The 22,716-nt window shown below is 36.4% G+C and overlaps 1 protein-coding gene across 1 annotated transcript; it reads right to left on the bottom strand.

Moving 5' to 3' along the window:
- Window positions 1-1,001: 1,001 nt before the first annotated feature.
- Window positions 1,002-21,507, bottom strand: LOC139152393 (four-domain proteases inhibitor-like). Its single transcript, XM_070725519.1, has 7 exons — window positions 21,311-21,507; window positions 20,918-21,016; window positions 7,826-7,859; window positions 7,450-7,656; window positions 6,893-7,057; window positions 1,933-2,108; window positions 1,002-1,338 (listed from the first exon to the last, which is right to left on the bottom strand). Exons 2-7 carry the CDS (start codon window positions 21,014-21,016, stop codon window positions 1,303-1,305), a joined length of 717 nt encoding a protein of 238 aa, XP_070581620.1. The 5' UTR covers window positions 21,311-21,507; the 3' UTR covers window positions 1,002-1,302.
- Window positions 21,508-22,716: the final 1,209 nt, after the last annotated feature.

The following is a 22,716-nucleotide window of genomic DNA, read 5'->3' as shown; positions in this document are numbered from 1 at the left end:
GGACCAGTAACCATGTCTAGGAACGCATGTTGCGTCGACTAAAAACCTCAGAAATATTTCAATATGTTAGAAACTGCTATCTAAGATTACTGAAAGCAGAATATGACATTCAAGAACGCGACATTCAAGATATGGTGCGGCTACAATCGATGACTTTAAACGGAAACGAATACTTATGAAAATTATGTCAAAAGTAGAGTTCAAGATGGAAAAATAAATTTGAGAGAGAGAGAGAGAGAGAGAGAGAGAGAGAGAGAGAGAGAGAGAGAGAGAGAGTGTGTGTGTTGTGGTGTGTGTGTGTGTGTGTGTGTGTGTGTGTGTGTGTGTGTGTGTTTTGAATGGGATAATCATTGCAAAGGGGGTATGCAGTCGTGGTGGACCATTTTATCCTTGTGATCACACACACGCTTGTTACACCTATCCACCTGCCATCTGACATTTGACAGCTGAATTCTTTGCTTCGTGAATAGGAACCTTATGTTGCGAGTTCGTATGCCACCGGAAAAGAACAGGGTTACCTTAATTTTATATTGCTGTGAAAAGACGCTCTTGGTCTTAACAATGGCGTCTTCCCCATTTCATTGGCATTCTGTTGTGTTTTACAGAACTAAAAGGAGATGCACATATAGTTACATTTCTTTCGCTGAGATGCCTCTACCATCACGATCTTTGCGGCAATAAAAACTAAACCAAACTAAAATGTATGGAAACAAAAGTATATTCCATGACCAAAATCTTCGTCTATCAATAAAAAACTAGATTTGTGATGGTACAATTCATCACCATGAGATTTTGGAACAAATGAAAGCGATCGTAAGTCATGACCCGTGAATTGCTAGGTTCCAGCCTCAGATAAAATTGTCGCAAGCACGGATACTCAAATAATGTACTACACGTCACATCCGGCCAATACTTCTCCGAAAGCGTGAGATGTATTTGTGAGTTTTGCATGATTGAGCGAGAGCAAAAATTAATCACTAAATACACACAGACTGAATTCATTTGCCTTTGATAGTCTTATTTATACTGCAGAAAGTTTAATTCATTGAAATGAGCGTTTGAGTCGATCACTGCCAATCTTTGATCATGAGCGATGCATTTTCACTAATCGTTTTTATGAAGCGTATTGGGAAGGTGAATTATAATTGAATATTTTGACAGATTGTTTTCTTTATGAAGCCAATAATGGAATTAATTAGAAATTTGAGTCGTTTGTCGATAATACTCGAACATTTTCATGGTGGTCGTTGTCGATTTCTGTTGACTTGATCTTTTCCGAAGACGCCTCTAATGTTTTACCGATCACTCCGAACTGTTAGAGGAGCTTTCATCACTCGTCTGTAGAAAAGAAATAGAACAAAACAGGCGCTGATTAACAGGTTCACGAAATAAATTTCATCACGTTCATGAAAAACATTGCGTTTGAATCCATGCTATGGTTATTGTGGTTTTCCGTACAGCATACTCCAGCAGAACAAGATAAATTCAACTTGCACTGTGACAAAGGTAAGTGTCACACTTTTTGAGTCCGTGTTCTTGACATTGCCTGCCATGTAGAAAAATCAAACAGTCTTTCAAAATCTTTTATTCTACTTCCCTTAGAAGTATAGTTTGGCGGAAATGTCGAAAAAATCATCACTTTGTAAAACTCCTCATATAGAAATACAATCATGTACGTAAACTTAAACTTATCCAGCAAATTAGGTATAAAATAATTCGTTTTCGAAAATGCTGTTCAACAGCAAAAGCATACTCCATACTTTCTGTAAGTGTTTTCAGAATACAAAAGTATGACTAACATTAAGTATGTGATTCTAGCGTGAAACTCAGCGTGTCCGTATTAAACTCCTAAAGTGCATAGGATATTTATTTCGGAACAATCGCATAAGCTTTAAAATATTGAGTTTGCTTTTGCGCAAAAAGCATACGCACCTTTCGTTTCTTGCATGCCTTCCTACACTTTTTCTTGTTTTCGAAGTTATTTGCATTCCCCCCACAACCTCCGTAGATGAAATCCTCGCATTTTTTAGTCTTCTTGTTGAAAAACCATCTCGGGATTGCAGCTCTGCATGTTCCAGGCTGGGGAGGCAGCTCACAGATGTCAGCCGCTTGGTTAGAATCAGAGGTACAAATTATACACAGAATATAATATTTACAATGTAGAATTATACATTTATATTTGCTTTTGCATTTGACTTCAGACGACATATCGCTTAGTGTTATGTGCAATGAAAGAACCCACTTCGTTTCTCGTTGTTGTGCACAAGTATGCATAACATTGAAAGAACAGACATTATTATCAAGATGGCAGAGTTATACAAGCTCGAACTAGTGGCATCGGACACAAGAAAGGAAAAATCAAAACAAATACTCAAGTCTACCATCGTACACACCAATACGGGAAATGTGCAAAACCAAGGTCCATAGAGTTGGATTTCACAAATGTGAGACTAAAACTCCTGAAACTAAAATGTGGTGTTTTTCTTCAAAAAAACTCTGGTCGCTTACTTTTTGTCATAACTCATGATGTGAAATCAATCCAATGACCGCTTCCTTCAATACGGTGTTGTAACCACAGTTAAGTGGAGGCAATATCAACGCTGGTGTTTTTTTGAAAGCAATGTCTCAACAGTTTTCACAACGACACGGACGTTTACTCTCAAGGCGCCTTATTCACGACATTGTAACATGTTTTTTTTCACATGCAAATTAGGTCTATCCTAATATTCAAAGCACATGTAAATTTACGTAAATCAGCCTAAATCGTATTCTATATCGTACGTGTTTCCCTGCCTAGCCAGGCTTCATTCCTCTCATTCTACCACGAATAATGTACGGCTATGGATCTGAACGGACATGGGGCCCATGATTAACTGAGTGAAAAAGTAACTTGCTGAACTCTACAGTGACGTTTTGAAGCGACTTATTACTATTCAAACGTGGCCAACAAAAGTGTGTTTACGGGCGATATTCATGAGGGAAAATGCCAAGAGATTTGACCGGTTAAAGGCGCCCTTCTCAATCCCAGGTTCTCGCATTAGCAAATGTGTCAATAGCTCATTAACAGTTTGTCATTCTTTTGTTTTCCATTGAATATTTTATCAAGTACATAATATTTATATTAGATAAATCTGATAATTGAGTGGGGGCTTTAAGAAGGGCTTGACTACGCAGTTTCTGCGTAGTGAAGCGTCATTACGTATTCATGGTGACCCCTGGCCAGCTGTCAATATCTTTGGGGGCTTTTGTCTTTTGGCCTGCTTTGCATATGCGTCGTTGGACACGACCTGCCAATCACCCAGGTAGTCAATTAAACTATTAATTGACTGTTTACCGACCCAATTAACACTATCCAGCAGTATCAGTCATATTTTAATCGCGTGGCCCTGGTGGGCACAACGTAGGAACGCGTGTATTTCTATGTGTACGTTTCACTTGTGGTGTTGTTTGTACCATCGTGCGTTTGAAGTCCTTGTTTCACCTACAGCATTACCTTCAAGGTGACAGGCTTACTATTTATGTTCAGTATCATTGCACCGAGTTCTGCCCACGGTGAAAACCACCTGTTTTGCCTACTAATTACTGCCCGTAGCTGCCCGTCCTGAATGTAGCCCATCATAGCTACAGTAATCAGTCAATATATAATACCCTGCGCCTTATACTTTTTATATAAACTTGTAAAATCATAGTCCGAGCCGTAAAATTGTTGACTTTCGATCCGATATACAGGTTGATCGTTGAATCGCACCGGCGCATCCATGTTTACTTGCCCCATAAGCTTACTACTCTGCAAAGGGTGGGTAGATGGAATTCCAGGGCCAAAAATGAACACCGGGCGAAACTTTTTGTGAATCCATGTGAAAACATAAATCATTTATCAGTTTTGATATATACTCCTCAATTGTAAGTTTGATCAAAACCGAGACCACATTCAAGGGCTATGCAGACTGTCCATGTACGCACACACAGGCAACCACCGGTGAATATCAGCGCCCAGTCAGCGGCATAACTATCGGGTCGTAAATCGATCGGCGGTTTGGGGGCCCTGGACTATGATTTTATAAGTTTATATCACAAGTAAATGTTGTGGAATATTAAGATATCGACCTATTACTGTATTGAAAAGGCCAATTTCGTGACGGGCAGTGCTAGAAGAATGACGGGCAGGGACGGCAGTAATTAGTAGGACCGTTTCTTTGAATACTGTTCGATATTAAGTGACGGTCAAACTTTTGGGTGGTGCGCGTGACCGGCGGCACTGACACAAACTGGGTTGACAAGCAGATAATTTAGGTTTTTGTTCAGTGTTGTTACCATTTGTCCATGGTGGAAAACATTGACGGAAAACCAGAGAAAACGGTCCCACTCCGACGACAGCCCCGAGACGCCCGAGACGGGGACGGTGTCTTTTGACACGCGTATACGCCAGTCACCTAGGCGACGGTAATCCGCACCACTTATCACCATCGGAAGGTACTCCTCCCCCTATACCACTGGCGATCCGGCCCTCAAGGCATACGTCATTGGACCAAGCATTGTTATTGTAATTTCCTGCATAAAATTAACAGCGAGGTCAACCGGTCAAACAGTCTTGGCATTTCCTGGCATGATTGCTTTCAGTCGTTAGTGTAACCATTTGACAAGAGACAAGTTGTTTATCATGGTTGCGTTTCACTTAAACAATACACTTTTATTTCAAAGCAATATTTTGATACTGTACATTCTTTTAAAAAGCAGAGACCATAAATTTAGCTTGATAGCCATAGCTTTCTCGAAGGATAAAGGGGTACACAGTATAAGTAGAAAACCTTATTTTTTGTAGTAATGACAGAGATTCATTCAAGGAAAAAACTTTATAGTACTTTCTCAAATTCAATATTTCATTTGAAACAAGTGTGTATGTAAAAAAAAGACACTTTGTTGTTTTCTATTCTCAGTCTGGGTTAAAAGACTGCATTAAAAAGTTATTAAATCATGACAAGCAATACTGAAATGACTCTTTGTGACAGACAAAACTGTCGTTTTCTGATAAAGTATTTAAAGAACATGTGAAAAGTTCACAAATTTTGACCCAGCCTGAGTTCACATTTTTTAAATGTTGAACACTGGTACTGGAGAATAGAGAAGGCAGGAATTCGGTGATTTGCATTAATTTACACTTTTTTCTCTCATTACTTCACGTTGTCATGTTAAAAGGTGAACTCAAACAACAAATTTTGTTTAAACCTTCATTCAGATAAGAGTAATACAACCTACACTCTTGCCTCCCTTTCTGATGAAGACATGTTTTTTTCAAACCATTCATCTGTGCTCAGTGAATTTGGGATTACTTTGAAAAAGAAGAACAAAGCACTGCCTATGTTGTATTGGATGCCTAAACTGCACATGCACGAACCATTCAAACATCGCTTTATCGCAGGATCAAGCAAATGCACTGCTAAACACCTGTCACAATTATTGACTATAATTTTAACAACCATCAAAAATGGTCTCTTTCGATATTATGATTAAGTGTATGAAACGAGTGGGTTGAATCAAATGTGGACACTAAAAAATTCAAAGGAATTGTTGCTTGATTTAAAGTCAACAAAAACAAGTTCAGCTCAATCCGAACATTTGACTTTTCTGCATTATACACCACAATTCCCCACGATAACTTTAAAATAAGGCTGTCATCTCTTAAATTGTGAAACAAGCTTTCCTGCATAAAAATGGCAGTAGAAGGTACCAATACATTACCATCAAACATAGGTTAGCTAGGTTATTTCAGTAACAACATGGATGCCAAGCACAAATACAAAGATGACGAAATTATTAAAATGCTTAATTTCTTAATCGACAACATACTTGTCAAGTTTGGCGGTATGACATTTCAACAATCTATCGGCATACCAATGGGTACAGATTGTGCACCCCTTCCATACTGACTTAGGCCTACTTCTGTAATCATATGAAGCAGAGTTCCTACAATCTCTCTACAAAGCAGGGTCTAAAAAATTGCAATGCGTTTTAACAACACGCACAGATATATTGATGATCTGATTAGTCTAGACAATCCAGACATATCAAATAACTTACATCATATTTATCCTGTTGAGTTTGAAATTCAAGAAGCAACCGAGGGTAACAACTCAGCTTCATATCTTGATCTATTTCTACAAGTGGGTACTGATGGGCTACACACTTAGCTGTATTTAAAAAATGGTTGATTTCGATTTTGAAATTATAAATTATCCCCACTTGTCAAATAATATTCCGTCTGCACTTGCTTATGGTGTGTACGTGTCTCAACTCCTCAGATATTGTAGGGCTTGTGATTCCTGATTTTCCAGTGGGACACAGGTCATTGAAAACTAGTGAGACAGGTATACTCACCAAAAAGACTCGTGAGGACTAAAGTCTTTCAAAAAGTTTTACGATCGATATGACAACTCGGTCACTCAAAAGATTAGCGACAGCATTCCCGGCTTTGACTTCTACCGTATCATTTCATACAATATTTAGACAATTTTGGGACCAATTCTGACGCATTGCTAGCATGCTAGCAGGGTACGCTTACCCATTCCGGACACCTGGTACCAACACTAACTATCAGTGGTTCAGGATGGTCCTACTTAAATTTCCCACGTACCTGGTAATGTATTACCTTGAATGGAAACGATTATTGGACCAGTTTTATGTCATTTTGTTTAACAAAGTAATGAAAATTGAATAAACATTTGCAAAACAGATATTTTGAGCAATATATGCTGTGTTATGTGCAACGCCATATTAAATGTAACACGTTTTATACCCTTTTGACTGTCTTCTTCTCCACATTTCTTCTCTTGCTATGCCTTCTGCAAACTAAGCTATTAAACTCAAAGATTTTTTTCTCGACAGATTCTCTTACCACAGTTGACTTTATTTCCAAATGCATCCACGAAGATGACGTTGCATCCACCACAGTAATCAGCCTGACACTCGGCATCGGGATAAGCGTCACAAGTCTCCGTGGTTACTTGACAAGGATCAATAAGACAGTTCACTGGCTGACTTCCATCGGGACACAGGGGAACTGAAAAAACAATTTTAAAACTCGTTGCTTCCACTGTGCTGGTTTTACATGTAGGGGTGATAGCATCATGGCTTTAAAGCATCTTACAGGATAACAGTATATATATTCACAACTTAATGTTCCTCAAACAATATTATCTCTATGTCATTTTCTTAAAAACGTTACAGTATGGCCCGGAAATTTTGTCTTCTAGACTGTTAAACCACAGTCCCTTCTGTTATGGAGGGTTTTGGAATGCTAATGTTTAATTCATCATGACTAGACATTGTTACCAACTCTAATTAGGGTACAAATTCCGAACAAGTTTGAAAGACGTCACACTTAATTCAGTATGTGTAAAAAATTGTCATAAATATGCTTTTAAGAAAAGAAGCCTTTATATTTTTACAAACCTTCCGGTTCACATTCACCCTGATAGTCGACACGAATGAAGTTTTTGTCCTTGCATGATTTCACTCGCAGGCTACATTCATTCGGATACGTGTTACCGTCATCTCCACAGACTGGACTGTACAGGGAGGCGCAAAGAGTCGGGCATACACATTCACCATCTTGGCAATGTGCATAATATCCACATCGAACAATCGCGCACGGGTCAACTGAAAAAGGGAAGAACACTGCTATCAAGCTTACGTAACTAAAAAGACTAATCTATCATATTTTCCACCAATGAAGTGGACTTTTAACAGTGAAAACAAGTGTTTGAAAAAGTGACTAAATCCGCTAAAAACAGCAGAAAAGTATTACGTAAGCTAAACGTGAACTTACCGCCTCGCGATTCGACTTGACGTTTGTTCAGTTTCTGTAAAGACGGATGCAAAAGCGTAAGAGATATTACAGTCATTGATAGTCAACAAAATAACGTCAAATCGGTAATGGTATTATCGACAATGCAGACTTTGTCACGAAACATACAAAATTATTCCAGTGAAGCACTTTAACACATTTCGTCAGATAGAAACCTTGGTCCGAGTTAAAGAAGAGAAAGTTCAATAAGGCTAATTTTTTCATATGTGATAGCTTTGGGGTCGCTTATTCCGGAAAAGCTACTTTCATCGTTCATAATTCGCACGAGTTTTTACAAAAACGGATAAAAATAGTGGCGGAAATTGCAGTTTAAGGCTTCATTATATATTTTGAATCATGGGAAAAACGCCAAGCTTGGCGCTTTCATCACGTAATATGGTAGGGACCATCTTCGCATTGTGGCATTGTAATTCACGTTCACACCAGGCTGAGTGCATTTGCATAATATTGTTTACGTGGAAAGTCATATGTGAGAAAGTCGAATAACCAATACTCCGAGGCCATAAAGCGCCAAGATGAGAGTGTGATCAAGCAGACTGCAAAGTGGAAAAAAATTATAAAATGTGCAGACAAAATTAAATGACCATGCTGTTAACTGTTGTCTTGTCGATGGAACGTTCTTGACGTTTTGGTCAGAATAAATAGCAGATGAAGGTATAATGGAGATCTACTGTACAAGGTCAAGGCCAATGTGAAATTACAGCCTTGACGCCTGACACAAATAACTCTAATATTGAAGTCATCATTTGTCAGACTTTACAAAGTTTATTACGCTATCGTTTGAATACACCAGATTACGAAATTCCATGTTATTTATGGGGGTACTTTTACACACAAAAAAGTATATCTGTACAGAATAAGATATTTTTTGAGCAGCCTTTAAAACTCCTGCAGTGAAATTTTAAGACATGATTGTCAGCTTCGTATTTCTTTGCAGCCACATCTCAGTGTTTCCACTCATTGTTCTGTGCAACCTGTGATTCGGCCTGCACACTACGCATCTAGGTACTAAATCAAAAAAACGCAAATGAAGTTATTTAAGGGGCACTTTCGAGAACTATCACCAATTTTAAAATAATTTGATGATAGATATTTCCTAAGCTTATTTGTCCTATTTTTGTTTTGCATGTGTAGTTACAGTAACTTAATTACAAAAATACAGCAATGCCGTATTGTGATTTTGGAAAATTATTACAACTCAAGTTAAACCATCTTGTATGACGCACGCAAAGATGTCTGCCTTTAGCTCAACACTCAACACAAATTCAATACGTACTATGGTGCCTGCATCTACCTACAGTTTGAAAAGACCCTGCAAGACCGATATTTTCATTGCCTGCCAAGTTAAGTGTTTCAATTCTTCATTAGTACGTCTCTTGTTAAAATACAGGCGTGGAGTATGCGTTGCACTCAAATATTGATGATTTGTTATCACACTGGTGGCGCTGTACTACAAATACTTTCTGGCCTCATGGTTTTGTATTTCTTCGCTGCAGCAAATATATATGCTTTGATGTGTCTGGCTGGGATGCCCCGGATCTTCCCCACGATGCTCATATTATTGATTGCTGTTGACGTTCCTTCTGGATGATTAAATATTATCAGAAGTAGAAAAGATAAATTCTTTGTAAACTATGTCAGTCTGCTGTTTCTCTTCTTTTCGAACACCCAGGGTCAATTACTAAGTTCTCCGCATCGTCATTAAAGACAACATCCCTATTTGTACAGAATGGACCATGCTCAGAGTACAGGAAGAAAGGTCATACTTGGATGATAGAAATGCATAATTTCTCAGTGTATTTTGAACAACGCTCGGCAACAACGGCTGTTCGTCTGCAAAGAAAATAATTATATCAGTACAAGTGGCGATATGCAAAAACAATATGTCAGCTATTCTCCATTAGGCAAACAACAAGAACGCCATATTGTACTTCCTTTGAAAATCTGATGAGTATTTAAAGCTTGAAATCAAATTAGGGATCTCATGATTGGTCCAACCTTAACCGTAAATTGTCTTGATGAAACAATTCTTTCAAGAAAGGACAAAGAATCAGTATCGTATTTTCGACCCAGAGACGCGCAATTAAAAAGCCAGGGTTTTAATGATGACTACAGTAGCTACTGTACTCATCATTAAAACTCTGGCTTTAATGTGTCTTTAATGTGTCTCATGACTCATGTCTTTGGAATTCCAAAAGTACGGTCTCGCATGAAGTTTATCTCATATAATAAAAAAACTGGCATTTTCCCTGGAGGAATACAATGACTGAAACATGTGGTAGACTTGGTTGCCATTTAGGTCGCGGCAGCTGTGATATTCCGTTTAAAGTTCTAACTTTCCATAAAAATGTAAACTGAGCATGAAATCGACATTTCTAAATTAGATTTAAAAACCTTAACATTGACAATCTGTTTACTGTCCTTGCGACAATTTTGCTTCACATACTCTCTTTTTTTGTATTTTTGTGTTTAAAAAAAATTATTGTCATGATAAAACGAACTATAGATCAACATTTATGAGTTTATGATAAATAACAAAATTATGGTCAGCTTGAATGTTGATCCCGGTCGTATCAAATTAGAAAACGTGCATTTATGTTCAGGAAAACAGGTTAAATTAATAATCATAATCATAATCTTTATTTCTTATATAGCGTATTACATATTTTAATATCTCAACGCGCTTTACATTAAAAACAACGAAATAAGTGACAAACAGTAAATTTTAAATGTTCAATAAAAGTAACAGCTGGTAAAACTAAAGATATGGTTAAAATAGATCAACAAATAAAACTCAGGTATAAAATGACTTAAAAGGGTATAAAAATCATGTATAAAATGACTTAAACAGGTAAGTTTTTAACCCGACTTTAAAATTATCGAGCGACTGAGATGCACGAAGGTGCGACGGCAAAGAATTCCACAAACGAGGCGCACATATTGAAAACGCCCTATCACCATAGTAAGCTGTGCGACCAATGGGTTGATGTAACTTAATTTCCCCATTTGAAAATGAACGCAATGTATGACTCGTACTACGTCTAATCAAAAGCTCATCAAGGTAAGATGGTACATGACTACAGAGAACTTTGAAAGTAATACAAAGAATTTTAAATTGGATACGTTGTTCAACAGGGAGCCAATGAAGGTCACGAAAAAGGGAGTAATGTGATCACATTTTCTCTTCTTGGTAACAAGTCGAGCTGCCGAATTTTGAATTGTTTGCAGTTTGCGTATTTCAAATGAAGGGAGGCCGAAAAGTAAACTGTTGCAATAATCCAAATTAGATGTGATAAAAGCATGTACGAGTTTCTCAGTTGAAGGCTGATCAAGTATATTACGGATTTTACCAATCTTCCAAAGAGCATGAGAGGCCGATTTACACACATTGACAACATGTGCTGACATACTGCCACTAGAATCCATCGTGACACCAAGATTGCGAACAGTGTCAGATGGGTGAACAATGACATCACCTATTCTAATATCACAACGAGGAACCGAGCCTACACCTGTAAATTTAGAAGAAAAATGAATGACCTCGGTTTTACCATCATTTAGAGCGAGCATATTGTCTCGCATCCATCCCCTGATTTCATTAACACATAGCTCAATTGAAGTTGTCGGGACTTGATCTGCTTCGCAAGTGATATACGATTGCGTGTCATCAGCATACATCATGTAATGTAACTTATGCTTGAAAATGATATCCTCTAAGGGTGCTGTGTACAGACTGAATAAATTGGTCCGAGAACGGAACCTTTGGGTACACCACATCGAGAGATAGTGCCTCAGACACGACTGACCCAATACACACTGACTGCGTTCGCCCCTGCAGATATGATTTAAACTAATTCAACACTGTCCCCGTGATACCAATCTATGACACAGCCTATATGTAATAAAACATCGCGATCAATCGTGTCAAAAGCAGCAGATAAATCGAGTAAAATTTATATAACATCTTTGCGTCAATCAAGAGCACGTAGAATATCGTAATGTTGTAAGATTTCCCGAGAACTGTAGAATGACCTATTTGGAAGTCATTGTAAGCTGTGTGCAATACTAGAATCCGTTGCACATTTCGAATTCGTGACAAACTTCGGCCAACCTGTTTACTACAACAAGTTTTCAATAAAATAATGTGAAAACAGATTTTTTGTTAATTTTTGTTGTAAACTAAAATCTGTCGCATATTGGAATATACTCCTCTGTCTATTTGCTACATCAATTTATCATTTCAAAATAAGCATTATGGTGCTGCTGCGTGGCAGAAAGCAGCCACACGCTCTGTCCAGCTTAATTATCAGCCCGACGTAAATTGAAAATAGGAAATGCAAGCTATTTCCTATTTTCAATTTGGTGCAGACATGCAACATTTCATCTTCAGTCGAGTTCGACAATACTTTATCACGGTCCTTATGGACAGCCAATAATTAAACAAAACAAAATACCACATTTAAAACGATGAGTGCATATTCGAGAGTATTATCTTAAATAATTGAAGAAAAGCTAACTTTATGAAAATATACTTACTCCTTGTGAAAATCATACCCAACCTCTGGAATAATGTACATGTTAACGAATATCATTGTTCATATGTTGGATCAGACAACAACGATGTTAATCCAAAATATAACTTTATAAGTATATAATTTCTAATTTTATCACACGGACAATCACACTTTAAGAAATGAATGATGGTTAAGGATGTACGATCGGTAAAATTAAAAGTAATGTCATTTCTCTAAATTGTCAATTTTTGGATTCTCCTTTGTAAGTATTATCAAAATGTGTGATAAAATATAGGGGTCACCGCGCTCGTTTGTGAGATAATGACCATGAATTTTTGCCATTTGTGAGAAAAAATGCTGAGTCAGCATTTTTTCACCAATGCATTTTCTATGGACGAAATAATTCAATGCTGTTTATCTCAAAATTTAGCGCGGTGACCATATAATTTTATTTGATCAGTATCATTAATTTCTTTCGACTGAGCTTTTTGCAAATTTTCATGAAAATGACATTAGTAGAAATTGATTTTCCAGCACATTTCAATGTAATCCTATGGGAAGTGACAGATTCCACGCGCGCGTACCGCTCGTACATCCTTAACACATTATGTCCTTCAGTTGACATGATGTGACCAACGATTTGGAGTCGTTAGACTTAGAAAACAATATAATATAGATTGTAGTGTAGCCGTGGTTTAATTTGTTTATTATCAAGCCTCGTCGGGGATCATCATTAAAATAACAATCACTCCTATGTTGTACAACGTCCGTTGTCGATACGATTTGGAAGTAAAGCTGTGCTAAATGTTAAGCATATAATTTAAAGCAACGGTCTCTTCTAACACTATTATGCTTGAAGTAGTTTCTTAAAACGTCTCTCAGACTCTTACTCATTTGGGCTTTAGACTATTTAAACGTTGAGTGGTGTTGCATAATAATATAGGGATCTCGGTAGTAACTTGGAGATCAAGCGCGAGACTCCTTATTCAATGCAACTTATCCCTTGCTAGGAGAGTTACAGAAGTCAACTCTTGTAGCGACATTAATGGTATTAGCGTCTATCGCTATACTATAGCGGTTTTAGGTTGGCAACATACTATAAAGGCCAGTACCGGGGCACGTCACTTCAGAACAAATACCTTGAAATTCAGACAGCCATGCATAGGGAATGTGATCTTGTATGAACACAAAACTTGGCATTTATCATAACAACCAGCGAAACGACACGATCAAATAAGTCTAGCATAATACACGTAGGTTGTGTTTAGTCCTTAAACGAAAAGTAGAAAATACATGCCACATGGAGCTAAGGAATTAGTTGTGTTTAACCCGTGACATTACAGGCACGGAGAGTCTATAAAAAACCCTATCTCCGAAAGTAGCGTCAGTGAATGCTCCCGAAAATCTCAATCTTTCAAGAGCCAATAAAACACTGTGCCAACATAGTATTACGTTTTGTGAATAGTTGTGACATCACCTTCTTGGCAAAATTCTCACAGCTTTTTCCTTTTAAAGTTGGTTTTTGATGCCCGAACTGCTTCGATGCTGTCTGAGAAGCGTCCAGTATACTAACAGATGAAATCATTCAAACAGCTGTAATCATGAAGGGACGCAGAAAGGTGAAAGCGATCAAACATTTGCTTTGTAAAAAGGATCGATTACGTTGTAAACCATGAATACATGTAAACGATTCTTTCTACTGGGCAAAATACTTGACAATGGCTACCCCATGAGTCTCTGGTAATTTAGATACAGACTGCTTCATGATGTCCACATGCCCTCTTTGTCCATCCCTGTTTATTTCTGAATCTTTACGTATATATCTGTACATGTTACGCGTGTTTCACCCAATGAGAGGTGACAAAGAAACTGTGTGCCAATCACTATCTCGCCGACAAGTACGAAGATGAAGCAAAGAACAGTTCCAGTGTCAACATACCCCTTTTGCCTATCTCCGTTAGTTTATGAATCTGTCTACCTGCACGTGTGGGTGATATGTGTTGATCAACAATTCTCTTTTGGAAATATGATGTGGCCCTTAAAGGGGTCCGTCAATGTACGACATTTTAGCGCTCAATCCACCACAAATTGCAACAGAACTTTTTTCTTCAGAATACATTTGAGGGAGGTACCCAGATCAACATACTAAAAGTTTACTCGAATATACCTCGTGGAAATATGTCTAATTTGCATGAATCATATGTAGCTGCCAGCTGTCTGACAAAAACAACAATATTGGCCATACAATACATTGTAAAGAAGTTATTTCAGTGATTTAAAAGTCTAACATTACTTATTTGGCACAGGGAATCATTTTGGAGATATAATGCTTAACATAAGAACTTTGATAATTTGCATTAATCCAAAATTGTTGCCAACATTCCTTCAAAATAACCATCCGTACATCACTAATAAACAAGCTATTTCTGTGATTTTTAAGTCACAGCACATCTCTCTGCCATTGACAAGCGGTTTTTGATGTACAATGTTTACATAGGCATTTTAATAACTTGCATTAATCCAGTATGGCGGCCAAAATTCCTACAAATAACATTTCAGTCATACACCACGTATCAAACAAGCAATTTCAGTGATCTTTAAGTTTAAATATATTTCTTAGGCATAAAAGAACACTGTTGGAGGTTCAATGTTTGAGAAAAGCACTATGATAATTTGCATGAATCCCACATGGCGCCATATTAATGTCCCATTCCTTAATATTTTCTATATGAATAAGGTTATTGTATATTTTTAGCACTAGCAATCTTTCAAAAGGAGCTGAAATCCTTTGACATGTATTTTTAAATATATGGAAATATGCTATAAACCTACTTATAATAACGACCCATTTCACAATAAGAGCATATTTTAATAGATTTGTAGGGCACCTGAATGTGTTAAAATACTTCGCAAATATACTGTGTTTTGTAAAGACGTTTAGGCCGCTGATTTTAGAAATGTCCACATATGACGCAAGTAATATACTGGTAGCTTTTACTGTTAAGATGTAAGAAAGTCATGCGATTTTATTATTTTGTGATGTTCTATATATGACAACTGTTGATGGAGAAGTACTGTTAATGATTGTAAGTCGTCTAAATCATTTTACACGATAAGAACTACTTTGAGATAATTGGATCTTCATATTTTTCAAATTTCTCAAAAATCTTAGGAGCTTTATAGCTGAATGTCTCAATATTACAAATTACTAATAAAAACAAGTGTGTAACGTAAAAAGAAAAGCAAATTAGCTTACATTTGCAGATTTAAAGACATTACATCACCATCCAATTATCCCAAATTAGTTCCAATCGTGTTATATATTCTCCTTCCCAATGTAAAATTGGATTCATTTGTGTAAGGCATTAGTTGTAATTTGTATTGGTGTTTATTGCTATACATATTGTTATAAACCATACAATATGTATGTTTACTGTTAAAAAGAATATGTACCAAATGTGTAGTATTTTAGACTGAAATCCCTCGTCATGGATAAGTGTATTTTAAGTAGACCCACCCTATATGATAGGCAAAAAGTCATCATACATGACAAGAAAAATAGACTGAACACAAAAAAGATAATGTTAACACAGAAACAAATAATAATATGACAAAATTAGGAAAACACCACAATGCACACAAATCAAAAGTTGCCACTTTTGTAGACAATGTCAGATTCATAAAAAAACTTATCACCACACAAACTTAACTTTTTACACAAGTGTGTCCATTCCGAGGTTGATTCACCCTATCTTGTTGAACAGATTATTTTACAACTTTCCAACGTGGACAATGAGACTTTTAAACCTACGAGATCTCGCCTAAATGTTAGGAAGCTTTCCTTTCTTCCAAGATTAATGTCTTTTTATAATGATCTAGTTTGTAAATACAATCTAGTTGATATCTTCACTAATAGGTCTGTCTTCCGTCAGACAGTCAAATATATTTTGTGCAGATAATTTGTGTGTGTATGTTATATGTTTGTTCAGATTTTTATCTTAGCTTTTTGTCAGACCTGTAAGTAGGCTTTTTCGCTTTTGGTTCTTAATAAATAAATAAATAAATAAATAATAAATAAATAAATAAATAAATAAATAAATAAATAAATAAATAAATAAATAAATAAATAAATAAATAAATAAATAAATAATAAATAAACTCACAAAGATTGAACACTGCATGCTTAAAAACGGCTTAAAATTATTCAAACACCTATTCATGCCAACAGAATCAATCTTTTGAACAATACAAACAAATACATCTGGAAAAAGGCACTTCTATGTATTAGAAATCAAAGTGGACCTCACATACAGCAGGAAACAAAGTTTAAAAAAACTATCTGAATGCTACGTAACGTGCTCCTTGTGAAAGTCCCTTCAAATAGAAGAAGCACGGTGCTGCAGGACGCAACGCATAGAAATGCAATCTGAAAGGAGATGATAGCAATCAAACATTTGATAAAGACAGGAAAACAGTAGCTCTAGGAGCTGATGATAACATATAAGAGAAACATCAGCAACAACTGGACCAGTTATATTACGCAAAGTTAACAGTAAATGTGAAAAAAAACCCCGAAAGACACAATTTCATAACAAAATTTGGGTTCTGTATGGGATCTCCAGCTTCACTGGAAACACCTGATATTACATGTCATGAGACAGAAATGGGAATAATACAGCAACATGCAAAACAAACATCGCCCGCTCTGGCAAAAATACTGAGATGATGTATGAACATAAATCCATCCAATTTTCAATTTTTGTGTGAAACTCTGATCAACAAATCTAATATTCAGGCCTAAGTATCTTTAAAGGTTAGTGTTACACCAAAGAAAATTTTCCGCACTGGAACACACGAAAGCCACTGATACATTCAGGTTCATACACAGAAAGCCGTGTCATTCTAGGGCAATATTCAAAGACCTCATTAAAAATGAAACATTAAAGTAGAATGCAACAACAAGGATTATTTTTACACAGAAAGTGACATGATGTAGACTATGCTTAAAACGGGCAAGAAAAACAGATAATCGGGGTAAAAGAGCGTAAAGCAAGAGGGCAAGTGGAACAGAAAGTAGCAAATCAAACCGACGAGAGTCTATTTTTCACATCAATATAATTCATAAATCAGAACTAAGAGAATCATACAAGCCCTGACAGAAAACTGGTTTGAACTTGAAAAACAAAACATTAAAGAATCTGTTTCCAAAACAACCAATTATCGCATACAAAAAAAAAATCAGAAAAGTAGACAATCACCAGAAATCATAGTCCAAACGAATGTCCAAACTTCGAACATGAGCATACATAATTACAACAGAAATGTTTATTTAAGTGTCATCATATACCGAAGTGTCATTTTCCTGATGTTATTGTTAGTTTTGTGTAAAAGTTAAATTCTGTTGGGATGATTTGGAGTTTGAAATAATTTTAAGCCTTTGTTAAGCATGCAGTTTTAAAATGTTTTTGTTTGGTGATAAGGTTGTTATGAATCTGACATCTTTAGCAACGGTGCTGTTTTAATTTGCTTGTAAAGTGGCATTTTTATCATTTTTATAATGTTATTCTTTGTTTCTGTGATTTTATGAGCTTTGTTGTGTTTATTATATATTTGCTATTATGTGTGATGCCTTCCTGCCTAACATCTAGGGGAATCTACTAACGATAAACTCATCCACAATAAGGTGGTTCTGTCTAAATTAACAAGTAAACATTTTGTACACGTCTTTTTCAACAGTAAACATTACTGATTACATGTTTTGTCACAGTATGGTATAAAAACCAATACGAATAAAAAAGAATTCACTACACAAATGAAGCCGATGCTATATAAGAAAGATAATAAATGATTTAGCCGACTTACAAAGATTAACAGGTGTCATGAAGTGAAACATTTTGATAGAATTAAAATCGCATAATTTTCTTACATCTTAATAGTAGTATCATTATATAACTTACTTTAATCCGTTCGTAAATCATATGGAAGTCTCTAAAATAAGCCTTAACATTCTTTACAAAATACAGTATATTTATGAAGTATTTTATCTCATTCAGGTGCCCCACAAATCTATTTAAATAGATTGTTAGTATTAAATGGGTCGCTATTATTAATAGGTTTATAGCATATTTTCCATATTTTGAACAATAAATGTTTAAAGATTTCAGTTCCTTTTTGATAGATTCCTAGTGCTAAAATATACCAAAACATTATTCATATAAAGTATTAAGCATTGGGGCATTAATTTGACAGCCATGTTGGATTCATACAAATTATCATAGTGCTTTTGTAAAACATTGAACCTCCAAAAATGTCCCTTTATGCCCAAGAAATATATTTAAACTTCAAAAAGTCACTGAAATAGCTTGTTTGATACGTGGTGTATGACTAAAATGTCATTTGTAGGAATTTTGGCAGCCATATAGGATTTATGCAAATTATTAAAATGCCTATGTAAAAGATTGTCCCTCAAAAATCGTGTTTCTATGCCAAAGAAAATGTACTTTGACTTAAAAATCACTGAAATAGCTTGTTTATGACGTGATATACAGGCGGAAATGTTATTTTGAAGGAATGTAGGCAGCCGTATTGAATTTATGCAAATTATTAAACTTCTATGTTAAACCTTATATCTAAGAAACAATTCCCTGTGCTAAAAAGTAATGTTAGACTTTAAAATCACTTATTTTAGTTTCTTTACCATGTGACATATGGCCAATAATGTTATTTTGTCAGACAGCCGGCAGCCATATTTGATTCATGCAAATTAGACATATTTCCTCAAGGAAGATTCGAGTAAACTTTTTGTATGTGGTTCTGGGTACCTCTCAAAAATGCATTCTGATGAAAAATAAAATTCTGTTGCAATTTGTGGTGAGCCTAACCCTATTTTGACAGGCATTGAACACTCGTACCGTTAATGCTAGTCCTGCTCCATGTAAAGCGGATTCGGGTTATGAGACCGTACGCGTACTAGTATGCAATCTTGAATTATTTCCCGCTTGGAAACTACATTCATTTCATTTATTTCTTTAAATCAATGCATCCATAACGGATTTTCATGCATTGAATAACCCCTACAGTTAAAGTTAAAATGGAGGTCATGTTTTTCCTGAATGGTTAGCCAGTTTAGTGAACGTCTTGCCTCAGACACATGATCAGTTCTCTTTAGTTCGCAATGAATACGGATTATAAAATTGATGATATGTTGTAAACTACTTTTCAAAATAATGTTACAATTTGAGAAAACCGTATCGCAATCTGACGGAGAAAACTGTAGCATTGATAAGGAATGCAACGTCTGGCCCTGGATATACGTGTCAAACGAAAAACACATGCTCGGCGAAAGTATGCTACATGGTTGTTCCATATAAGTTCAGGATCAAGATGTAAACCATGGCTGGTAGCGGAGCAGTTGACTCTATGGTAATATCGTCAATAGTGAGGGAATGGATATAGCTAGGACGTTGTTGAAGTTGTTGACGGGTGCCAACAAGCACAAACTGATATATTGAAAAGTTTGGCTTGAGCGAGTTAGAATGAAACCATGTAGATAAACGATAAATTTCACTTTGAAAATTAGCATTGAGAGCATCGATATGAGCAGGTTGCAATTTTAATAATGTTGAAATCATCTGCAAAGCCTTAAAATTGGAGTACTTGATTATACTCATGTTGTACAAAGTCTTCTTCATTCCGTCGTTGACGTCGCAAGCCCGACGCCCACGCGACGTATCCATGGCTGGTGTGCTTTTGCCACGCAAAAGCAGTAAAAGCACTCTTCTGTACTGCTATCTCTTGGTATGTAGAGATCAACACTGTACCCAGGCGGTGCTCAGTTTTCGACTCATGTCCTCGCTGGGCGAGTCATGCCTGGAATAACTATCACTGAAATCAGTGACGCGCGATATGCACTTGGTGTGTTTATGCATGTTCCTCACCAGGGATTGTGGGTTATGTAAATGTGGATTGAGGACGGGCGTCTCGCGACGAAGTGAAAACTTATATGCCGGAGCGCTCCGGTGAGGGCCGACGATTATACACTGCAGGTGCAGACAATCACTCCGTGATGCATCGTTTCTAGTTATGGCGATGAAACTCGGTACCGGTCGTTATAAATTTATCTCTGTCGGAGTTGTTCAAAAACTTTCCTTTTCCAACCAGGGCAAAACATTAACATCTTTTTAACGTTCATTGTCACCTGGGATTCATTTAGTCAGCAGATTAATAGACGCTTTTGAATTCCTCGAATTGTTTGTAACGTATTTTTATTATTCTGATATCGAATGTTTTCGGACAAACTAAAAAAATTTAACAAAATGAATTGCCAACAAATAGACAGCAAAATTTACAGAGACCAGTAATAATGATTAGGTCATTTTATCGTCTCTCGCTAAACGGGTTGATTTAACGGAAGTAGTATGATTGGACGATCACAAGTCCTATTTTCCCCTACCGTATTAGTACAGTATTTGAACTGTGCCGTGACTCCGTCTTGCACAAATTAAAACAAGTTTGATATATACATAAAGGGAATACATACCAAAGGCGTATCTGAGCCCCAAGATGGTGAACCTTGCACTATAATCATCGTCAACATGAAAACAGCACACCAATTCATTCCAACAATGGTTAAACCCATCTGCAAAACGGAAATGACTTTACTATATACTTGATAGTTAATGCTACATGTGCTCTACACATTTAGGCCTAATGTATCCATTTCAACAATTTCATCTGCTTTCGATATCATTTGAAATCAATCCTCAGGAGTTACGGCGATCGGGCGTTGCCGGCATGTCCATATGGCGTCGATGCATCAACAATAGTTGCTTCAAGCATAGTCGATGAGGCATGCACGAAGTTAGAACGATATACACAGCGACGACAAAAATGACTGCCGTTTATCACGATCACGTCGACGTATCACACCTACCTTACATCTGTTGCTTTGGCCAACGTTTAACAATATTGTGTTATGAGCGTCCCTGCAAACACCTCACAACTGTCGTTGCACGGGAAACGTAAAATATGTTTCTGATCAGACCGTTAAACCAATATATATATGCAAACACACACACACACACACACTGCATAATACAACAAACCATATGCGACACTTATGGAATAAACAATGTTGAAACGTGAAGTCAGCAAACATATTCTGACAATAATATGATCCTTTATTAACCTGTCTTTCATGGAGTGCAACAACCGACTGATTCATTGGAGTTATGTAAATAGTTAACGTACATTACTATGGATGAAAAAATAGACAACAGTAAACATTAATTTTGTACTCTCGTTTGTACACCTTTTTGGAAAGTTGTTTCGTGTTCAAAGAGTAATACCCCTGCCTTGGCAAAATGTGGAGACAATTACTTTTAGAGGCAATCATATAGGGTTCAGTGGAGATTGCTTGCCATCTGGCCACTGGGGATTTCAGACGTTATTGACTACAGGGAAAATCCGTTTAACTGGTTAACTCAGTCTTTCAAATACCCTTAATGGCAATGGAGAAGTATTATGTATTAATAGATAGCTCACAATGGCAGGCTGTAAAATGTGATATCAATTGTATACAATAGTTGATTTGATTACATGACATGGTATCATTTAAATAATACTCGTCTGCATGCAATTAAAGTTCACGGGATGAGAATCGGAAAATATTATATTTTATTCACATACTTTAATCTTTCAATGCTATTTGCTTTGATTAATTTATGAAAATAATCGCAATCATACCTATCCGTAATCCATAACACTTGGTCAAAATTCGTAATACACTAGTTATAAACAAAGACACAAAACAGCACAGAACAGGCAGTAAAGCACCGGTACACACAACAAAGTCAAAATCATGAAAGAAAGATATATGGACCTCTGGGGAAAAGGCCAAGAAGTGATGTCAGGTGTTTCGAAAATAGTAAGTGCATCCTGCCCCACATGTGGCACCCCCTATATATATAAATCTGTAAGTCAAATAGGTTACCAACTAAGGTCCAATGTCACTGATGCCATCAGCGATCATTTGTCGAAGAGTGATGCTGTATCTATCTATTCAAATGTGAAAATTCAAAGAGTACATTACACATTGTCATCGTAAAGTAACATAATTTAAGTGAAAAATGTGCGACTAAATGGAATAATTTATTTTTGCCAAATTTGCCATTATTATACAAAATATTATACAAAATTTCAGAGATTAAAACGTTTATATTATTGAATATTTTAACCTTCCACAATTGTCAATTTAGAGCAGTATCTAAGTCAATATGTCTTGTATTTTAAAAAACTATTTTTTGGTAGGTCACTGTAATCACTTTTTCACAATATGGC

The sequence above is a fragment of the Ptychodera flava genome, chromosome 15 (assembly GCF_041260155.1).
Source record: "Ptychodera flava strain L36383 chromosome 15, AS_Pfla_20210202, whole genome shotgun sequence".
Taxonomy (NCBI): domain Eukaryota; kingdom Metazoa; phylum Hemichordata; class Enteropneusta; family Ptychoderidae; genus Ptychodera; species Ptychodera flava.
This window is presented reverse-complemented; position numbering and strand designations above follow the sequence as displayed.

Bases quoted from the DNA above. Each gene is read 5' to 3' on its own strand.
- LOC139152393 (XM_070725519.1), bottom strand. From the start codon at position 21,016: ATGGGTTTAACCATTGTTGGAATGAATTGGTGTGCTGTTTTCATGTTG. The intron at 7,860-20,917 runs GTATGTATTCCC...CCGTCTTTACAG, and splicing joins GGGGCTCAGATACGCCTTTG to AAACTGAACAAACGTCAAGT. The intron at 7,058-7,449 runs GTTTGTAAAAAT...TTGTTTTTTCAG, and splicing joins GGGTGAATGTGAACCGGAAG to TTCCCCTGTGTCCCGATGGA.